At 39.3% G+C, this 22,221-nt stretch overlaps 2 protein-coding genes across 2 annotated transcripts in view; both read right to left on the bottom strand.

The window, feature by feature from the left end:
• The window catches only part of LOC129771252 (serine/arginine repetitive matrix protein 2), a 78,928-nt gene extending 65,403 nt beyond the window's left edge, over window positions 1–13,525 (bottom strand). The window contains exons 1-2 of the mRNA XM_055774716.1: window positions 12,929–13,525; window positions 12,342–12,443 (exon numbers count right to left, since the gene is read on the bottom strand). Coding sequence (XP_055630691.1) covers window positions 12,342–12,443; window positions 12,929–13,170 — 344 coding nt within the window. The 5' untranslated portion in view covers window positions 13,171–13,525. The remainder of the gene's footprint in view (window positions 1–12,341; window positions 12,444–12,928) is intronic.
• A 5,832-nt stretch (window positions 13,526–19,357) lies between these two features.
• LOC129765482 (histone H1E) lies at window positions 19,358–22,004 on the bottom strand. The gene is made up of 4 exons (XM_055765848.1): window positions 21,891–22,004; window positions 20,678–21,468; window positions 20,346–20,473; window positions 19,358–19,762 (listed from the first exon to the last, which is right to left on the bottom strand). The coding sequence occupies exons 1-4, from the start codon at window positions 21,919–21,921 to the stop codon at window positions 19,501–19,503; spliced, it is 1,212 nt and encodes a 403-aa protein (XP_055621823.1). The 5' UTR covers window positions 21,922–22,004; the 3' UTR covers window positions 19,358–19,500.
• Between the last annotated feature and the right edge of the window lie 217 nt (window positions 22,005–22,221).

Consider the following 22,221-nt stretch of genomic DNA (forward strand, 5'->3'; position numbering starts at 1 on the left):
ACACTCTCTTTCATGCTGTGAGCACACATCTTCGTTAATTCCAATCGGTCGATTGGTTCGTGAGTTACAGCATTGAGAGTAAAGCAACTTTTGCTATTGTGAAAAAAATGGAAAAATCCGAGGGCCTGATCACGAACGTCACTTCACGGTTAAAACGAAGTGAATTGTATACAACCTTATTACGGCTGTCACCGAGTGTGTAGAATCCAGAAGAGTTCATCCGTTGTGACAACTTTGATGAACTCGGTGTTATTATGAATACCACGATACTGTCATGTCACGGTGAAAAACAGGTATATTTGTGTTTTGTTGTGTTTTAGATGGTGAAAGCTAGTCACGCGGAATGGATTTAGTTTTATTTCATATTTATCTAGCTTTTTTGCTAACATTTTGAATATTGTCTCGTCTTGTTTAAGAAACAAAAGATAAACAAACAGCAATCTACCCGCCTGGTGGCCTTTTTAGAACGATATTCTGACGTATCCAGAGGACGTAAATTTGTTTATTTGAATTCGGTAAATGCGCTATGGGATGTAATTAAGGATTAAAAATGTAGCTCCCGTAGGCCCATTGAAACGTGACGAAGGTCTGCTTCCGATTGTCCTGAATGAACACAAGTTTTTTGTTTCTATTTTTAGGATTAGAATAAGAAAGAGTTGCAATAACATAACATGGCAATGGAGGCCACAATCAGGACGATAGTTATAACTTTTTACGTTATAGATGTTTTTAAACGGTATTGTTTTGAAGACATACTTTGAATGGAAGAATATTAAAAAAGTGCTGACCAGTTTCTGTTTAAATAATTAAATCAAACCTCATGTCACGTGTATTAAATTACACGAGAATGGGAAGGATAAGAGGATTAAACTTGAGAATCCCATATGGGAGTAGCTCAGGTTATACTAATCGTGAGGTGGATAAATTCGGGTTTGTTCTGAGATATAGATGATATTATTATTCACCAAAATTGTAGAAACGGTTCATAAAAAATTATTCTAAATATTTCTCACTATTCAAACGGGTAAGACAGAGCAAAGTGCAAGAGTGTGCGAGATTTTGATTTTTAAACATAATATTCATGTTTTATCTATAGCGTAAAATTATATTCCCGAGCAACCAAGTATTCCTCCTCTCCTTGAGCCATTCTAAAACATACGATTAATTAAGTGGAATAATATCTCATATTTTACCTACATAACGTTCATACGTCCGAAATTATGCAACCGACACAACGTTCAACACCCGACATTATGCAACCAATATGTCTCTTATAAACGGGAATGAACACTTTCACTTCACGGAGTTCATTTTTACACGCAACTGTCCGTGACAATGATGATAGACACAAAAAGATTGAGTGAAATGTAAGTGACGTGAAAGCGTTCGTGGCAGTGATGTTCGTGATCAGGCCCGTGATCATTGCACGAGTTGGGCTTCGAATTGCTTCCGCATCTACCGTGTTCTACAGATCTGGCCCCCAGCGACTGCAGAGAATGCTCACTGAAGAGACCTGAAGAGAATGCTCACTGGCAAGAAATTTGATAAAAATAACAATGGTATCGAAAAGTTCGCTATAATTGCTGTATCGCTTGGAGGCAATTATGTTGAATAATAAAATTGAATTTTGCAAAAAAATAGTTTTACTGTGTTGCCTTATAAACTTTTCAGCCGAACTGTTAGCATCACTTTCCTTCCATTTCATCGAACCAGCGGTAAGTTTTCTCATTTTTACTCCAGAAATATCAATGTTAAAAGAATGCTAATCAAGTCAGATAAGACGGAAACTCCACCGAAGGGAAAGACAAACATTTTGTTTTGAAAACAAATTGATTATCTCTTCCTTTTTAAATAGATTCTCACTAACTAAGTTTGCAAGAGCAACCAGATTTCATGGACGTATCAGCAGAGCGGGTTTTTAGAACTTAAAAAATCAGAAAAAAAGTCCTTCTAGGTGATTTTAATCAAGCCAAGTTCGATCATTTTTGATGCCTATTTGAAGACCTCAAAAACTTATCGGGTACATAAACTTGAATTTTCAGTTAGTGTCCATTTTTCCCTTCAAGTGTCCGTCTATCCCGACTTTTTCTTATTTTTTCAAAGATGTCGGATACATTTATTTTTGCTTTAAAAACAATTTTTATTATTAAAAGAAACCTAGACTACCGATTCATGGTAAGAAAGCTAACGCTGGATTGGAAAGTCGTTTCAACTACTTAGAAGAACATCCAAATTACCCAATTGCAACCTTTTCAAGTCAAAAAATAGTCAAGTCAGACTATTTAGGAGTTCCTAAAACGGGAAGACCCCACCAAAAAATTAAAAAAAAAACATATACAGCCATTCCATGCCAAACCGATATAGTGGTTCTCAGATCTTCGTCAAAAGTGGTAATTTTGTTCTTCATCGTAAAACATTAGACCCGTATTTTTTTTTTTTCAATAGGGGTTTCCATATTAGGGTGGTCCGAAAAAACTTTTTTTTTCACTTTTTCCCAAAAATGATTTTTTTTTAAATTCATAACTTTTAAACCACTGAACCGCTTTAGATGATAGATATATCAAATTAAAGCCTATTAGCTGATCTTTTTTCTATAGTTGTAGAGAATTCGAGTTTTGTTCTAGTTATCATTATTTTTTTTATCCCTTTTGTTTATTTTAGGCTCATTAGCATTTTAGCTGTAACAGAGCCGAATTTCAATCGTGTACATGTACATGTGTTTATCATATCTATAATTAGCACATTACACAGTTGCCATGTTTTCGGCGTTAGAGTATTCCCTTCTATACCATTGCATATGGTACACATTTACACAGTTGCCATATAAGCGTAAGAGTTTTCGTTCTGTTCTTCCATTATCCAGTTAGACCGGACAGCGGAGACAGTTGATTGATGATTGTTGAGTTATTTATAGAACAGCAGCCCGATGTGTCTTGCAGAGCAGAGCAGTTGTATGGATGAATCGATCTTATTTCGACCGTGGATCGATCTCCATCGCTGATGATTGGTTGCGTGGACGTAGTTATTCTGTAACAACACAAAGATGGTCAATGAGGGCCCTGAGTTTTGAACTCACAATCGATCGCTTACTAAGCGAACGCGCAACCAATGTGGCTACGGAGACCCCCGAAGTTATTATTGATTGCATTTGTTTTTATAGTTTTCATGGTCTTGGGACCAAAGACGCTATATTTTTTATATTTTTTCATTTTTTCTTGAAAGCTGAAAGCTAACATATCTCGAAACCAGAGAGGCGTTTCTTTCGTTTTTAGGTTATAATTTTTCAAAGTTAACCGATGGTCTGAAAAATCAATTTTGTCTCCTTTTTTCACCACAAAACTCATAATTTTTGAACTACTGGACCGATTCAGACGATCGACATATCAAATTAAAGCCAATTTAATAGCCTTTTTTCGAAAAAAAACAATAAGCTGGCGATCAAGATTGGATTTTGTTTCGTAATTATTGATTGTATTTGTTTTTTTATAGTTTACATGGTCTCGGGACCAATGAGGCTATATTTTTTTATATTTTTTCTTGAAAGTTGAGGTTTTTTTTTACATAACATATCTCGAAATCAGAGAAGTGTTATTTTTCAGATTTCAGATTTTGTCAGATTTGAACTGCCCATGTTTGTATAGGAAACGTAAACGATAAAATGAACAAAATTGACTCTCTCGCTGTTACGCTTTCTACACAATCTAATACGTATGCTCAACATGCGAACAAACATTTTATGTTCGAAAACATTTGAGCAATTTTGATAAAACGTTTTCGAAAATTTCACTGTTTGTACGCATAACAGACGTAGTTCTATACAGCTTTCATACATCGTTCGAAAATATACAATTACCAGTATTATGTGTTATAAGCTAAATCTACATTTGAATCACATATTTGTAGAGTCTAAACATGCCTTTCTTATCACTTCGCATTTCTTAATAGATATATAAGAAACCATTAAAACGCTGCTTATATAATTACTATTCTCTGTTCACTGCACTGCGATGAACGTAGAGAAGCAATTTCGTTTTTTTTTGTTGTAACTACTTAAATTTCTGCATTTGAATTTTCAAGTAGATAATGAAACAATGAAACACATGAAATATAATATTGGTTCTTAGCATTATCACTCATCAAATTCGACATCGAATAATTCAACGAACTCAACATTTACTCATAACGTTGGTGTAAGTGAAACAAATCAGACTTTAACCAGTTAAGCTACTCATTTTTATAGTAATCAGTTACATAAAAGAACAGCCCATTTTATCATGCGTTATCAATGTAAACAAGTTATCAGTTTGAATAGTTTCCAGCCGAAGATTTACGATTTATATATAGCTGTTGTATAGAAATTTTACTGCAAATTGAGCCGTTTAATTTGTTTTGCGAATATCTATTTTGAATACTCAACCCAAGTTCAATAAAATATATCGATATTTGAGGGGCTTAGAATGCAAGGAGTGTAAGTGACTTGATCGATTTCTCTTCATCAACTTTTTCTTCAGTTAATAACTCAACTGCAAAAACGTTCCAATTTGAGTTTGCTATAGAATCCGATAGATGAGGTTCTGACCTATCTTCCGCATTGTCAAATACAGCTGGGAATGTATTTGCAGCTAAGTTATGACCAAAAGAGAAAGTCTATGTAGAGAAATCGATCAAATCACTTACACCCCTTTCATTCTAAGCCCCTATTTTCTTTTTTAATCTTATTTCATATTTAATTCTTTATTTGTCAATCTAATACAACTAATCTCAAAATTTCAATCTAGTCTCTCTGGCAAATTAATCCAATAGTCATGTTTATCTAATAGTCATGCTAACCAATAGTCATGTCTATGGTTGGGTATTGCACCCAAAACGTTTTTAATTATAAAATCCCTTTGTTATTTTTGAAGCTGAAGCTGGCTAACGAAATTAAATGAAGGCTTTAAAACATCTTTCAGTTGTTTTTTGACAACATCTTCAATTTCTTCAAGTGATGGTTAGTCCGTTGGAATTTCTTCCAAACCTATTTCATTTTATCGGACAACAGCTGAAACTATCGACGGAGACACTAAACACTGAAAATAAGACCGGTTGTCCTCTACGGGCACGAAACTTGGGCAATACTCGAAGAGGACCTACGAGCCTTCGGAGTCTTTGGAGGACGGGTGTTAAGAACCATCTTCGGCGGTGGGCAGGAGGACGGCGTATGGAGGTGAAGGATGAACCACGAGCTCACGCAACTCACAGGTAAACCCAGTATCCAGAAATTGATCAAAGCTGGAAGGATACGCTGGGCAGAACATGTTGCAAGAATGTCGGACAACTATCCTGCAAAAATGGTGTTCATCGGAAATCCGGCTGGCACGAGACGACGAGGAGCGCAACGAGCAAGGTGGTTAGACCAAGTGGAGCATGACATGGTGAGCGGGGTGCCGGCGGTATTGGAGAGATAACCACGAACCGAGTTAATGGTAGAGTGGCATATTCTAAAATGCTGCGGACAAGAGCACAAAATAATGATTTCAATGCGTAAACGTCAGTGATGAACGATGCGTGTCGACGAATAAATCCTAGGACAGAATATGCCTTGGAAACTATAGTTGTGACATGTTCCTTGAACCCCAATTTGGAATCGAAGATTACTCCAAGATCGTGGATGGCATTTACACGTTCAAGAGTTATCGTTCCGATCTTATAAGCGTGTCCCAGACTAGCCTGACTCCGAGTAAACGAGATCACCTTACATTTGCTAACGTTCAAACACATTCCATTCTCTTCACTTCATTTGAGTAGCTCGTCGATATCATCTTGCATGGCAATACAGTCCAGATCTAATGCAATGACCCTGAAGATTTTCAGGTCATCAGCAGAGAGTAATTTATCTGTTGACTATCGATGATCTAGGTCGTTGATGAAAAGAATGAAAACTAGGGGTCCAAGCACGCTTCCTTGTGGAACTCCGGAAGGGATATCAAATATAGTAGAGCAATCTGCGCCAATCTGGACATAACATTTGCGGTCCGATAAGTAGGATTTCAGCCAACTGGTTATCCAATCCGAGAATCCTATGTGCTTCAGTTTAGTTGTGGCAAAAGTGTGAGGTACCGTGTCAAAAGCCTTTGAGAAGTCCACATAGACTGAATCTACCTGGCGCCGATTCTCCATCGCACGGAATAATTTGTTCACGTAGCACATCAGATTTGTAGTTGTCGACCGGCGTTCAACGAAACCATGCTGATATTCGGACACAATCGGTTAAGCGGCATTGTATAGGTAGTGGTGAACAAGTGTTTCAAGCATTTTACCTTAGAAGCAGAGTATGGAAATACATCGGTAGTTCACTACACGATCCAGGCTGCCGGCTTTGTGGATGGGTATCATTCTGGCAGTTCTCCACATGGTTGGGAAGACACCATCAGAGATAGAACGATTGTAAATCCGTGTTATTGGCACCACCAACTCACGACTACAGGCCTTAATGATAGATGGAGATAACCTGTCTACTCCAGCACCTTTGGACGCATCAAGTTTATTGAGGGCTTGGAGGACCTCTGTAGTCGAAAATTATCTGGCAGGGAGATGAACATCGAACGAAGGCACGTGTTGAAAATTCTCTAAGAGTGGTATTTGTGTAGACGTGCGAAACACACTTTTAAAGAATTTGGCAAATAAGTTTGCTGCTTCGCATGATGTACTGGCTGTAGATCCGCAATACTCGACGTTGGATGGTATTCGGTTTTTGTTTTTGATGAAACTCCAAAATGACTTCGGATCTTGCTTCAGTTTGGTCTGTAGTCTATTAACTTTATTTGTATAGGTAGTGGTGAATTATTATTAACTTATTATTATTAACTTATTATTATTAACTATGCTTTGTAAGTTGAAGCTAGGAGTTCATTGTAGCTGCTTTCGTTACGACGCAGAATGCGCCTGTTTTCGTCAGTCCTGTCGTTGAAAAAAATGTTGCGGGCTTTTCTAAGTCTATTTCGTGATTGACGCAACTCATTGGTCCAACAAGGTTTCCTGTGATGGATGTTGACTGAACTACGTCGACGGGGAACTATTGCTTTGAAGATGGTATTCAGTGTCTCATAAAACAGGGATAAGCTTTCGTGAACTGATAAGCAGTTTTATAGATCCCAATCTCAGTTAATTGACGAGATTTTTTCCTTTAGAAGCTGGACGTCGCATCGTTTGAAGTAGAAATCCAGGAAATCGACATCCGAGCTAGTGAGCATTGGTGCGTTATACTGTGTGTCAAGTCGTAAAATAAATGGCTCATGGTGGACATCTAATTTGAGTAGCGGGATTGGGGGTACTTCTACTTCAACGAGATCTGTTGCATTCAAGAACGCAAGGTCAACGATTCTTCCGTTGGAATTCATTACCGCTTTTACTTGTGTCAACCCATTAGTGGAAATTGTTTCAGTAAGCGCTATTTCTTGCTCTGTTGATGAGTTAGAGGGGAGATAGCCATTAATATCTTCATCGAAATACCACCTTAGATTAGGAAGATTATAGCCACCTAGAGTCATAACGATGTCGTCATCAGACATCGTGTTACAGATTCTTTGAACAGCATCGCAATGATCGGATCGGATCGGGCTTAATGGCAATTAGTACTCCTCCACCTCTTGAAAATTGGCTCGAACTAATACTGCGATCACATCTGAAGATGAAGTAGTCCGACGATAGCTCGGAATCGGTGATGTCTGAACGTAGCCAAGTCTCTGTCAGCACGAGAACATCATAATCACAACTTGACAGTAGTAATCTTAATTCGGTTGTTTTCGTCCGCAAACCTCTAACGTTTTGGTAGTATACGGTAAGAAAACGGTCGATGGATTTATGATCGAGATTTGCGACACATGCTGGATCACAGAGCAATTCGTCGGAAAAAATAGGCTAGGGATAGATTGAGGCTGGATCGGTAAAGGCTCATTTTCATTTGAAAATAAACACTCGTCTGGGATAGCAGGTTGAGAGATCTGATAATCGCTCCCGTACACAGGACCCTTATAGTTGATTCCTCGGTGAAAGGCAGGACTGTGACAGAATGACTCAGATCTCTCATTGATTGTTTTTGTGCGCGCTCGGGACTGGAATAATGCAGATCGACTACAATTGATAGTTTTTTGGAGCCAGATCCACGAATTCTCGAAACTGCAATTTTTTTGGCCAAGACGATCTCTCCAGGGCTTTTACCTTGAAAGCCGGGTCTAGACCGGCCTTGTAAGAAACCGAGGTCTACGAAGAAGTATCCGCTCCCTTTGGAACCAGTCTCACAGCTTTATTATTTTCCGTGACTTCCAGACAGCGACTAACGATTTTAACGACATCATCGTAGGATTGGCCGCCTCGATTCCTTAACATGGTACGAAAAGAATTGTTTAAGTTCTCCAAATCGCTCAAGACTTTGCTCAACAATTGCCTCCAACGAAAACCATCTCGTTGCTTTGCGTTCAACATTTTTATAAATCAAGATGCATGCAACAATGCAACATGCATAACGATATAACGTACACATTTTCAATGTGTAAAAATTATTTTCGAAATAGATACTGAGAGTTTCATATCAATCTCACAGATTCAACAAAGATCAATTAGTAGCCAGGGTATATAAGTTCCCGAGTTTCAATTAGAGCATTGTAAATACCATAAAAACAATCTATCTGTGTTTTTTTTAATTTGAATTGGTGATTATAGTCTCATGTCTGAAACCATAGTTTATATTGAGGACATTCATATGAACTTTATATTTTTGCATTACTCTGCTCTGCTCTGCAATATGGCTTGAACACTTGTGCTGAAGAATGAAGGTGCAAGCGGTCATTTTATCTGTTCACCCTTAAGGATTGATACAGTTAGAATTTGGAATCACTGTTCATTTATTCATTTTATAGCAGCGGTCGAAGTATGCGTATGTCAAATATTTTGACAGCAAACTGTTTGGAAAACCTGTATCTTTCGACAGTGAAAATTCCAGTTGATCCATTTTGTGTTGAAGAGGTTGTGCAGGATGGGGGCCGAGAGAAGAAATCGCGAAATCGCTGAAAGTGGCTAAATCGACAGTGTACGATGTGCTGGAATGTGAACGTGCAACTGTTGTCCCTGTATGTTGTTGCTGTAGTGGAACATACGACCGGAAGTTGAGGCTGAAAATATTGAGATAATTACAAACCCGCCCCCCGGAAATTTCAAAATGCGACATCGCCACAAACACAACTCTAACAAAAGTACCATCCAGCGAATCCGTAAGTGACATTATTATCGTAATTTTGAACCAGCAAGCAACCAAACAGGACGATGAAGCAAAATCTGATGGCCGAAAGACACGCTTGGAAATTGTACAACAAGGTTCTGACGAACTACGAAACATGCATGGTGATAGATGAATAAACGTGTGTGAAGATGGATTTTAGACAGCCCCAGGCCTGAAATTCTATAACACCACTGCTAGAGGAGACGTTCCCTACAAATTTAAGTTTGTTTTCGCTAATACATTTGCCAGGAACTTCTTGATTTGACAATGGATTTGCAGCTGTGGACAGAAAACCATAGTTAACGACACAATGAACTCGAGAATGTATAGTAGAGTGCCTGGAGAAACGTCCGGTGATGTTTTGGCCAGATCTGGCAAGCTGTCACTGCATTCGAGATATACTTCAGTGGTACCTTGACAATTTTTATACCTGTCGGAGGTTCAATCCAATGGTTTTTGACCTGCGCCACAATGTGTGACCTTTTATCAAAATGATACTGTAGAAAAGTTTACATATTTATGAATTTGTTTTTTGTTAGGTCATGTACTTTCCGTACATAGTTGCTTTAAATCGAATTGATTGCCCAGTAAAGTTATGCGAAATTGAATAAGATTGACAGTAAGTGGTAGCCAATAAACTAAGGTACCATTTGATTCCAAAAATTTACCATATGGTTGCTTTCCAGTCATAAAAAAAATCAAAATTGCCGTTCGATTTTTCGAACGCTTGGTATAAAATGAGTTAAACTCTAAGCAGTACCCAAATTGGCAAGGTTTGATAGATTTTATCTCCTTGCAGAATCGTTTACTACTGTTAATAAATTATGTTATAAGTTGATATTAATTTAATTTAAAAAAAAAACTAGTATTCCAGTAATCAAACCATATTTTTGATTGTGTATGAATGATGTTAATAAGCTTTTTTGTTATGATGTATCTCCTGTTAATGAGAAATTATTTATCTTTATATATAAAAGAGAGTTTTTCCCACGTACGTATAACTCATCATCATGGGAGAACGGCTGGTCAGCTGATTTTTTTCTAATATCCGGTATTAGGCCGGTTAGTAGATTATTATCCAGTATCCGAGTCGACCGCCGGACCTGCCATTGGAAGCGGCGCTTTCGCGCAGACAAACCTGTGTTACACTGATTACTCGGTTAGTTCGAAATATAGGATACGATCCTTTAGCAAGGTCTGACCGAGCTTTAGTGATTAATTTTGGTTTTGAAACATTATTCATTGCAATTCAAAACTATTGCACCACGATCTGATGAAATTTCCACAGTTATAGGTATGTCGGCTTGGACATTCGCAAAATCATAGCTTATATACTGTCGCAGACCGTCTTAAGGCGGAATTTTATCTATTCAACATGCTACATGCTACGAGTCAATGGTTCTTGCATATTGGAGTGTCTCTTTTTACGACATAATTGGTCTTGTCGAGCAATGTTGGTCTTATCCAATGGCCTGCGGATCGGTGCGGCGTGTGTAGCACGACAATATTGGAGCAACTACGTCATTTATTGACGACCAAAATAGATTTTTTGATTTGAATACTTTCAAACATCCACGTTCCACGTCGAGTCCAATCACTGAACTCCACATTGATTGATTACCCTTTGACCCTTTACAATTTCCTTTTACTATAAATTGTCTAGTACTTCTACAAAAATTCGTCCCTATAATATGAAATTATTTTCAGACACAATTCTCGTTCAAAATTCAAGCATTTGGAAATAACATGTTTCTCCGTTGCATGGAATACATGTTTGATAAAGAGAATACAACAAAATAAAGACAGCTCAAATCGGACCATTCCTTCCTCGGGTTTAGGGCACACCAATACATTTGGCCTTCCATTTTTGTTCATATAGATAGAAAATATAGGAATGCGTTATCCCGTCTGAAAATCCTTTTCCACTTACGAACAAAAATCAACTTCGTTAGCGCCAACATCAAATGGACTAACAACGCTTATTATGATGTGATTTTCGAATATGTGGGAATTCAATTTTCCGATTTTTCTCTCTACTATATTGAATTTATATAGATATAAGATATGAAAATGCGTTATTTCGCCTGAAAATCCATTTCCACTTACGAACGAAGATCAATTTCGATAGCGCAAACATCCAATGGACTAACAACGCTTATTATGACCGACCTTCCTTCAGGATTTTCTGAAATTTTTCCGATTTACATCTCCATTATATTGATCTAAGGCAAGAGACGAATACAACAAAATACAGGAGGCTAAAATCGAACCATTCCTTCTTCGGGGTTTCAGCTTACCAACAGATTTTGCTTTACGTTTTTATTTATATAGATTATCATTACTCACCACAATAATGGAACAACAGAATGTTTGATCATGAGAACAATAACATCAGAACAGATATGTTGGAGCAGTGAGCGTTGACATACCGCTGTGTAGTGGCTAAGGTGGAAACAAAATAAAAAATTGCGCAAGTACCCATATCCATTGTTGATCACCATTGACTTGACGCATGTAGCATGTTGAATAGATGGAATGCCGCCTTTATACCCATGATGTTTTTCCCGCGCCACAATATTTCTACCCGGCAATAAGTTGAATTATATTCTCCCTTTCCGGCTAAAACCATGAATGTGCAATGTAATAAAATGTACATTCACAACTCTGACCAGATAGATCAGACATGAGAATAACGTGTCTGTAAATAGAACAACGTGGAAATAAACCAACTCAATAATATCTAGGTCAATTTAATATCCCAAATCGATATAGAAAGTCTTGGTACCTAAAATACTATAGCAGTGAAACTGATGACGAATATGCGTTCTTTTCCATGTGTAACAAAAGCAAAAACACTTCTTAGGACATATTTTCCCCACACTAGAGAGTATGGAACACAACGTTAGCAATCAATTAACATGTTCATTAAAGGGGACTGCACAGAAGGGTGGCGCGTAGGATCAGATAACGGTCAATGAACGACTCGCAATGTGTACCTCAGGTAGAATGTGAAGTAGCTTGAAAGGCTTCCCCCCCCTCCCAGTACAGTATTGAATAAAAGGTGAAATGCGCTTCCGGTACTTACATTAGCCGTCCGAATTCGTCCTTTGGTAGTTCCATTGTTCCTTGGTTCATAAGCTTCGAGCGGTAAAGCTCCACCTTGGCACGAACTTCCTCCTGGCCGAGTCTACAATTAGGTAGTGAATGTTTTGGATTAGTATGAAAGGTTTTATTGCGTTATTCTGAGAAAAACAATCAGCCGAGATTAAGCCATTACCGGCCAGCAGTTCGAAATTATCAAAAACAAAAATAATTTGTCCGATTTTTCGGATAGCTGGCCGGTAAGAGTTGATAAAAATGAAAAGCTATATAAATTAATTAAATTGAAGGTAACATTTTATCTCATTACATGTTTTTAAAATTGTAAGTCGCATCATAGAACGCACACTAGGAAAATCGGACCAAATAGAGCGTTAATAACAATTGGCAGAAATTTAAACGGAAAGTATTACACGCATTTAACATATTTTTTCACATTATTGATTGGCACTACATTCTGTTATGGGCAAATCGTTACGTTCCTGTTTGATTGCGCAAAAAAAAACAAAAACAACACGCATATGTACTTTTGAGACTGTCTCATCTCGTTCCCGATCTTCAAAACAAACTCACCCTTGACTCTCGAGCACTTCCTCCAGTTCGGCACATTTCACTTCGATTTTTCGCTTCCGCTCGTGGTCCAGTATGCCTTGATTGGGCTGCCGGTTCGATTGAGCGTCCAGCTTGGCCAAATCATCCTCGGTGCGATAGTTGACGCTGTCCTTCTTGCCCGGTCGTACGAAGGCAACATTACGCTGTACGTGTCCATTTGTGCCGGAACCCCGAGGAGTCGTCAAACCGATTCCATTATACATTTTGCTTCCACTGCGCTCAGTAAACAAACATCGTCCGAGAAACGTTCAGTCGCCGAAAGTTTTGATTCCAGCTGATATATTTCGTCACCGCTGCTGTCTACACGGGAAAATTTTCAAGTGCAGTCACAGGAAAATCAATATCACAAACTGATAAACAAAAGTCACTATTTCGCGATGGCGGAACACTCCAATAGGTATCACTTCTCGATTAGGACACTTTGCCGTACCACCGGCTGGCGAATCCGACCGGAATTGGACGCAAAATGTAGAGAATCGCACAAAAAGTAAAAACAAATTAGCGAGAGCGTGTAAAGCCGCGTGCATCGGCCATAACGCAGCAGCAACGAATCTCGATTCGTCGATTGCGACGATGAAAAATTGCGAAAGCCATTTGACATTTCATTTCTGATGCAACTGCATCAAGGTAGTCCCGACTTTGGAATAAGTGAAGATACACTGAAAAAGAATGTGACTAAATACAGTCGTCAAATGGTCGAAAGGCAACTTTATTGCATTTTTTTTGTTATTGTGCGTATATTCCCTAATGGGACACGACGGTTCGAAACAGTCGCAAAACGGTCGTAGAAATTGTTGCGTTTGCCTTTCACAGCTAAACATGTCAAAAATGACAAATCTAATTATCGTTATTGCTAATTACTCGTATTTCGCCAGCATTTTCGATTAATAGCAGCATGGAAAATTCAATTATTGAAAACGTTCAGCATCGTCAGGCTAACATCAACACAAAATATCATTGTTTGTATGGCTACTACTTCCTAGGATCATCACAATCACAGTTAAGTATAATCTACGAGAATTCCAAATCAAGCATCAGTTCCTGGATTGTGGAATATGAACGAGAAGCAATAATAACTCGTAGCAAACGTCATGTACTTTTAGAAAGTTTGATGTAGACAAACGAACTTGGTTGATAAACCTGAACCAGAAAAATCCTATCTTGTATCTCGACGAAGCTCGCCAACAGTTCATCATGCACTTTGGAGTCTCAATCAGTGCATCGCCAATTTGTAAAATATTAGGCTGTCAAAAAAGTCCTGCGGTATTTCCGCGAGGTGTCGTTGTAAGCGCGTAGTTCTAGTTGTATTCATTGTATCGAGTCATACTATAGCGTGTTGGAAAGGTATTAATATAGTCCTCGGCAGTGTTTTGTTTGGTTAAGTCGTTCGTGAGTTATAGTGTCGCAAATATGGAGCAACATAAAGAGAAAATCCGACATACTTTACAGTACTACTATGACAAAGGCAAAAATGCATCTCAAGCTGCCAATAAAATTTGTGCAGTTTATGGACCCGATACAGTTTCCATTTCCACCGCACAACGATGGTTTCAACGTTTTCGTTCTGGTGTAGAGGTCGTCGAAGATGCGCCACGCTCCGGAAGGCCTGTCGTCGAAAATTGCGACAAAATCGCTGAATTAGCCGAGAAAGACCGGCATAGTAGCAGCCGTAGCATCGGCCAAGAGTTGAGGATAAGTCATCAAACCGTTATTAACCATTTGAAGAAGCTTGGATTCACAAAGAAGCTCGATGTATGGGTGCCACACACGTTGACGCAAAAAAACATCTTTGACCGTATCGACGCATGTGAATCGCTGCTGAATCGCAACAAAATCGACCCGTTTCTGAAGCGGATGGTGACTGGCGATGAAAAGTGGGTCACTTACGACAACGTGAAGCGCAAACGGTCGTGGTCGAAGCCCGCTGAAGCGGCTCAGACGGTGGCCAAGCCCTCATTAACGGCCAGGAAGGTTCTGCTGTGTGTTTGGTGGGATTGTCAAGGAATAATCTATTATGAGCTGCTTCCCTATGGCCAAACACTCAATTCGGACCTGTACTGCCAACAACTGGACCGCTTGAAGGTAGCACTCATGAAGAAGAGGCCATCTTTGATAAACAGAGGCCGCATTGTCTTCCGTCAGGACAACGCCAGGCCACACACTTCTTTGGTGACGCACCAGAAGCTCCGGGAGCTCGGATGGGAGGTTCTTTAGCATCCGCCGTATAGTCCGGACCTTGCACCAAGTGACTACCACCTGTTTTTGTCCATCGAGAACGAGCTAGGTAGTCAGAAGTTAGCCACAAAAGATGCCTGTGAAAATTGGCTATCCGAGTTTTTTGCCAATAAGGAAGCGAGCTTCTATAACAGGGGTATTATGAAGTTGGCATCTCGTTGGGAACAAGTCATCGAACAAAACGGCGCATATTTGACTTAAAACAGATGAGTGTAATTTTATGAACAAATGAAAATTCAAAAAAAAAATACCGCAGGACTTTTTTGACAGCCTAATATGTATGTAGAGATGCTTGGAGAATACCTCGCCAAACCATTCTTCATATTTCATTAAAGCACACTTGTGCTCTGTCGTCATGTTCCAAAAGTGCATCGCCCTTGTCGAAAATCGAACACTTCTCTAATTACATTTTTGTTCAATTTATGTTGTTACCGAGTCTACATTTTTTTTACTGACATCAATTTTGTTATTTTTGCGCGAGTGAAACAAATCTCAAGTTTCCATTCGGTTCGTGGCAGTTCAACACACACGGGACATTTTTTGATTACTTGGTGCATAATTATTTATCGTCAAATATGGCAGGGTAACTCCAAGCGCCTGCCCAGAAATTCGAAGGTAGAAGAATTAGCTTGTAGAATTAATTTCGGAAAAATAAAACAGTCGAGAGTTGCACGCTAACAGGATTGGTCGGGTTTTAGTTGTATGAAAGAAAGCTAAGGCCGTTCAGGCAACGCTACACATTAAAACATTTATACATTGGGTATCTGTCTTGAATTATTATTGAATTGCGATTGGATTGTTTTGTTCTTTCCAGACCAACTCATACATGATCTTTTTGAGCAGATATCTGGGCGCGGTTCACTCGCCTGGGTGGAGTACTCTGATTATTTGAGGCAAAAATCTCGTAAATCCATGAGAAAATAACTGAGCAATAATTGTAAGTACATTTTGTGTCGTCAATTTCGACCAATCAGAACTGGGTATTTCCGTTAGAATAGGGGTTGAAATTTTTCAATTGTTCGATAGTTAGTTTCATGACATATATTATTTTATTTAAATTATATATACATATTATATTGTTATGGAGTGCCGAAATCCATCATGAAATGACTGAGCAATAAGCGTTTGAAATTGGATATTTTTCACGACGCGATCAATTTTCGTTTTTCAATTTATACTCCCAGTATGTTCCTGATAGACCTAGTAATGCTTCGTCAAAACATATCGAGCCCTATTATAGATATCGAGTCGATGAGAATTTTGCTCGTTAGCTCTATTTTACTATTATGAGCATTATAGATACCGAGCAAGTCGATAGCATCGACTGAGTGATAGCTACACTCTGTCCAACTTCCATAAGACCAGATCTTGCCGCTTTGTGTCATTTAAAAAAACAACGTCTCAATTTATATTCAAATGTATTGGTATTGGTAACTACAATACACTGCATGACTTTCATATATGTGTGAGCAAGCGCTGAGCGTTATGTTTCCGTTTTTTTCAAGTGTCCTGTTTGTATGTACGAGGGCGGTCCGAGAAGTACTAAGTCTCATCGCCCGATGGTATCAGTATCGTAAGAGAGATTACTTATCGTGTAGTACATTCTCGCAAACGGCTACGGTCAAAATTTCAACCGAATTGGACTCGTAGTTTTGTTTTGACCGTGTGTGGAAATGGGCGTGTCCGCGGATTTTAGAAAAATGGAAATTCCGCCGTCGCCACAGCCAAATTGGTCGAATTACACTACGAACTGCTGCCCCATCCTCCTGATTTTTTTTGTTTCCAAAAAAGATTTTTTTGACAAGTCACTCGCCGGGTAGGAGTTTGAGTCGAATGAGGTCATCGCCGCCACGGAAGCCTACTTTGCAGACAACTCGAGAAAACGTATTTTTCAGATGGATTAAAGAAGTTGAAACATCGCGGGGTAAAGTGTATCGAGCTAAAAGGAGACTATGTTGACAAATAAATCACCACTTTTCCAAAAATTTTGTTTTTTTGTAGGCTAAGTACTTATCGGACTGCCCTCGTATAATACCAGTTGTTTTTATCAATAAATCTGGAAAATACCTAAAGGAAAAATGCCCACGAAGAGAGAAAAAGTACAAATCGATGCATTTCACCAAGAAAATGTTGATATCAGAGAAAATGACGGGTCGGATTGGACGATCCCATCAAGTAATGCTCAATTATTTGGCGAATCCTCAAGAATACAGTAACAAGAGGAGAGTTCCACGTAGTTCGAAGCTCTCTGACCGGGATAAGCGGGGAACAGTTAGAACAGCTTCGAATACTTCAAAATCGCTTATGCAAATAAAACAATCTTTGAATTTAAATGTTTCCCGGGAGATAATTCGTCAAGTTTTGGTAAAAAATCATTACATAAAGAGGGCTAACAAGGTTGGAGCTCCTAATCTTACACCATCTAACATCAAAAGACGTCTGAGTTTTGCCTAAGCTCACATAAACCGACAGTGGGACATGGTATGTTAGGACAAAGAATATTTTAAAAGATTACATTTTTGCTATATACCATAATGAAAAGGATGATTTTGTAGAATTTTTTTCTCATCCAGTTCATCCACTACTCCACTTTATATAAGCACCTTGATTCCAGAAAACGACACGAGCTATTCGTCTCGTCTCGTCTCGGCTTCTGTCACTGTCGAGATGAGCAAAATATCCTATTCTAGTACACGAGTTTCATTGAAATGTATTATTTGGTAGACTGGAGAGACTTCTGATCAATGGATACACTTTTCTCAGTGCTAAAATCAGCCGGGTGCTATGATTGATGCTAGGATCGTTAGCAAAATCTCAAGCAGAACTGTCAGTGGGATACCCAATTCATAAGAAAACAAAGGGAAAATGTCAGTGGGATACCCGATATGTTGGCTCCTGTCAGTTCAATGGGGGTTCTCTAAAGACGTCACCCGGCTGGCTAAAATACTAAAATAATAACAAAAATGAATAAGTTTCATATATCTTTTGGTTTCATTGATATTTTCTCTACCAGCATAGGTTTCATCACTCAGATGTTTTGTTATGGATTTATTTGAACCAATGTTTGTTCACCTAATCAACGATTTATCAAGAAAAGTTTTAAATCTATACGCATGTATTTCCATTAACAATTATACAATGAAATAGTTTTTTTTTGCATATTCATAGCAATAAACTTCGAAACATTTAAGTACGACAAATGAAACGCATTAATGTAAAATTTAAATCAGTAGAAAAAAACATTGGCTTATCAAAAAATGCACAAATTTGAATTATTCATTTTCGTTCACTATGATGTGAAGGGACTTTTCGTGCCGTGTTAATTTGTTGTGTTTTTTTTTGTGAAAAGCTCATTTGAAAATCTGGAAGAAATTCAAATGTATGTTTTTTAACTGCAACTCTTACAGATTTTCGAATGGGCATTTTCCAAACAACACAATCAAATGTAAACATTGAACTTCATTTCCAGGGATGCCAGGAGACTGTTTTGAATATATTTCACGACACAAATTTCACATTGGTATACCAATGTTTTTCTTTACTGATTTATATTTCGCAATAATCCGTTTTATTCCTCTTATCTATTGTTTTAAAGTTTATTGCAATGAATGAGCTTGAGCTCACACCATTTAAAAAAAAAGATTTCATGTAATGGAAATATTTCCGGAGTGTCACCTAGAAATCGCACTGCATGTTACAATCGTCACGTAGATTTGAGAGAGGGAATACGGTGAGATTTCTCTCGGCATACGCCTGGTGGAATCGCGTGACATACGTGACAATTGTCATCTCACCCCACACGCCACGCAGAATCAGGTCGAGTGACTGAAACCGAACCGAACAATTCCCCCTTTATTCCGCGCGGCGAATGAGGTGAGATGACTCAAGTCACTGCATTCCCATAGGCGAATGGCGTGACTATAGTTTTTCAATAGGTGAGATTTGAAGTCGTGTTCTCATATGTTATCGACTCGGGTATCAAAAAGAAGTTGAAAAGTGAGGTAGCTTCCACAACGAAGCGAGAAACTTTGCTATCTCACGTCACTCGCCGCGTGGAATAAGGAGGTTCGTCTCGTCATATAGAATAGGGCCCTATTACTGTCGAAAGACAGCGATGAAAAAGCAGTATTTTCGGATTAATAAATGAGTATAAAATAATCTCAACCTTGTTTTTGCTGGGTTTTTTTTCTCCTATATGTGTAAAACCGAGTCGGTTTTATACCTTCAGTTTGGAATCACGGAAAAAAGATATTTCCCTCTAGTAAAAGAAAAATTCTTAATATGAGAAAATTGTAGGCTTAGATGATACCGATCTTGTTGGCGATGTCGAGCGCATCGTAGTCACGGGCAAGCCGCACGTACGCCTTTTTCTTGCCGTCCGGCCGCACCAGGGTGTTGATCTTGGACACCTTGATGTCGTACAGCTTCTTCACCGCCGCCTTGACGTGGTTCTTGTTGGCGCGCAGATGAATCAGGAACACCAGGGTGTTGTTGTCCTCGATCTTCTTCATCGCCGCTTCGGTCGTCAGCGGGTACTTGATTATATTGTAAGCATCCATGCTGCAAAATAGATTCATCAATTAATGTCAGCGAAATTATGAACTTTGAAACAAGAAAATATTAATCAACGTGGTCTTTAAATTACGCAATGTCCTAATCTAAGCTTATTATGTTTGCATTCAGATTTTGTCAAAGTGTAACCTTGAACCTTCTTTGATTAAAAGTTGTATCTAGCTTTCAGTATATTGTCTAGTTAGTTTGTGGTAGACAATAGTTGCAACAGAAAGATTTGCTCTAGCATGTCTCTTATCTTATGGCATGATCCCATGGAAAATTCGAAACCATCCAGTATTTTTTAGAGAATGCAAAAAGTCGTAATGAACGAAGAGTTTGTTCACATGATTAATTTCTTCTTCTGATGATTGTTCCTATGTCTTTGTATACTGTCTAGTTGGTATGTGGTAGACAATAGTTGCAACGGATAGAGTTTTTGTTTAGCATTCATCGATTTGTGGTGATCCTACTTATTAGATAGCACCATTTACTGAAGAAAAAATGCGTTGTCAATTTCACTAAATCCGTTTTTGCAATGTTCTCCAAACATAAAATTCTGTATGCAATCGAAATGTAGAACGAAACTTACCGGCTACGCTTTGGAACCGACTTCCTTGGGAACTTGGGATTACGTGGCAGACGCAGAGTACGTGGGCGACGGAAATTCACCGTGGTGCGGATCTTACGAAGTGCCGTTCCAAATGGACCTTTGACGACCTGAAATAAAGGAAAAGCGACAGCAATTTTAGTCAAACTTGTATGTAGAAACAATCGAGGCTTAAATTGAGCAGTGCAATTATCAGTTAGAAGCAAACAGCTGTTTTCATTATCCTACTACCGCAGGATTCAAGGAGATTCCCTCTTCAAAATTTCATCATTCATAAATTACCGATTCAACTTAGATCGAAAGCCAAAACTCACCTTGGTCTTGGTCCGCTTGGCTCTCAGCAGAGCGGCAGCACGAGCCTTCGCCGCTCCCTTCTGTACCTTGGCCTCGATGGCTTTTTTGTCGCCTTTGGGAGCAGGGGCCTTCTTGACGGCAGGTTTCTTCGCGGCAGGGGCACCCTTCTTCTTGGTAGCGGCTGTACCAGCCTTCTTAGCAAGCGAAGCTCCCTTCTTAGCGACTGGCTTCTTGACCGCTGGTTTCTTAGCTGCGGCCTTCTTATCGCCGGCAGCGGTCTTCTTGGCCTTGGCAGCGGCATCAGCAGCCTTCTTTGCGGCAGCGCCGGTCGGAGCGGCTGGCTTCTTCGCTGCGGCAGCGGGTCCCTTCTTCTTGGCATCCTTCTTATCGGTCTTCTTATCCGATTTTTTCTCGGACTTCTCGGTTTTGGGAGCAGCCGCTGGAGTCTTCTTGCTTTCGGTCGCCTTCTTTTTCTCTGGAGCGGGTGCCTTGGTATCAGCTGGGGCAGCGCGCTTCTCAGCAGTTTTCTTTTCTGCGGGCTTCTTCTCAGCACCAGCAGCAGGTTTTTTCTCAGCAGCAGCTGGCTTTTTCTCAGCGGCAGCAGGCTTCTTTTCCGCAGGTTTCTTCTCAGCGGCAGCAGGCTTCTTTTCCGCAGGTTTCTTCTCAGCGGCAGCAGGCTTTTTCTCGGCGGCGGGCTTCTTCTCCGGGGCGGACTTCTTCTCCGGAGCAGCCTTCTTCTCTCCTGATCCGGAAGCAGCAGCGGCAGCTGCGGCTGCTGGCTTCTTTTCTTTCTTTTCGGCCGGTTGGCCTGCTGCAATGAGTTCACAAAAGGATTATCAGTACACGCTTACACACAGAAATATCATGATACACAGTGAACATACTAAACTAGGTTAAGAATATCCTCAGTAATTTAGAATGTTTTTCCTCACAATTCATTTGGAGAGATTCCCTCTAAAACAGTAATCATCATGGGATATTCAGGATGAAAAAAAAATTGTCTGTACACTAAATTGCTATTCAGTGTTATTTACATCCATTACTTCTCACAAACACGGAACATTAACCCTCGTGGCGTACACAATTTAACTATCAACACTAACTTCAGTATTTCACGCAAAACTACAGCAATTTCGCAACCAGCACGAAGTACAGTTATCGTTCACGCAATTTAGAGCTATTTCCCATTGTCGATACACTTGGAAAACTTAAAATTCACAATTTTTAGCTTACCGGACTTCTCAGACGGTTTCTTCGGAGCCATACTTGTGATGGAAAAGAGCTGTCAAAAAGAAACGAGCTTCGTTGTCTACTTTGGCTTCCGGCAGGGTGACAGCGGTGTGATTGCAAGAAAAGTCTGGCGCTGGGTGAAAACTCAAGCACAATTTGAAGGAACCGTGTAGCGACATCGCGTGGACGGTGTGAGAATTTAATACGCATCATCCGATCAGGAGAGGATGTGCGAATGAATACGCGTTTGAGTAGCGTGTTGTATGTGAAAAATTGGTGATATTTGTACCTTGGGCCATGCGGAATCAATAAAATTTATTTTTGAAGTGCATTT

This window comes from Toxorhynchites rutilus, chromosome 2 (assembly GCF_029784135.1).
Source record: "Toxorhynchites rutilus septentrionalis strain SRP chromosome 2, ASM2978413v1, whole genome shotgun sequence".
Taxonomy (NCBI): Eukaryota; Metazoa; Arthropoda; class Insecta; order Diptera; family Culicidae; genus Toxorhynchites; species Toxorhynchites rutilus.

What these genes read in the sequence shown, in the direction of transcription:
- LOC129765482 (XM_055765848.1), bottom strand. Translation starts at nt 21,921, where the DNA reads ATGGCTCCGAAGAAACCGTCTGAGAAGTCCG. An exon ending in GAAACCGTCTGAGAAGTCCG is followed by an intron (nt 21,469 to 21,890) that starts GTAAGCTAAAAA and finishes AACTCATTGCAG; the next exon opens with CAGGCCAACCGGCCGAAAAG. An exon ending in CCAAGCGGACCAAGACCAAG is followed by an intron (nt 20,474 to 20,677) that starts GTGAGTTTTGGC and finishes CCTTTATTTCAG; the next exon opens with GTCGTCAAAGGTCCATTTGG.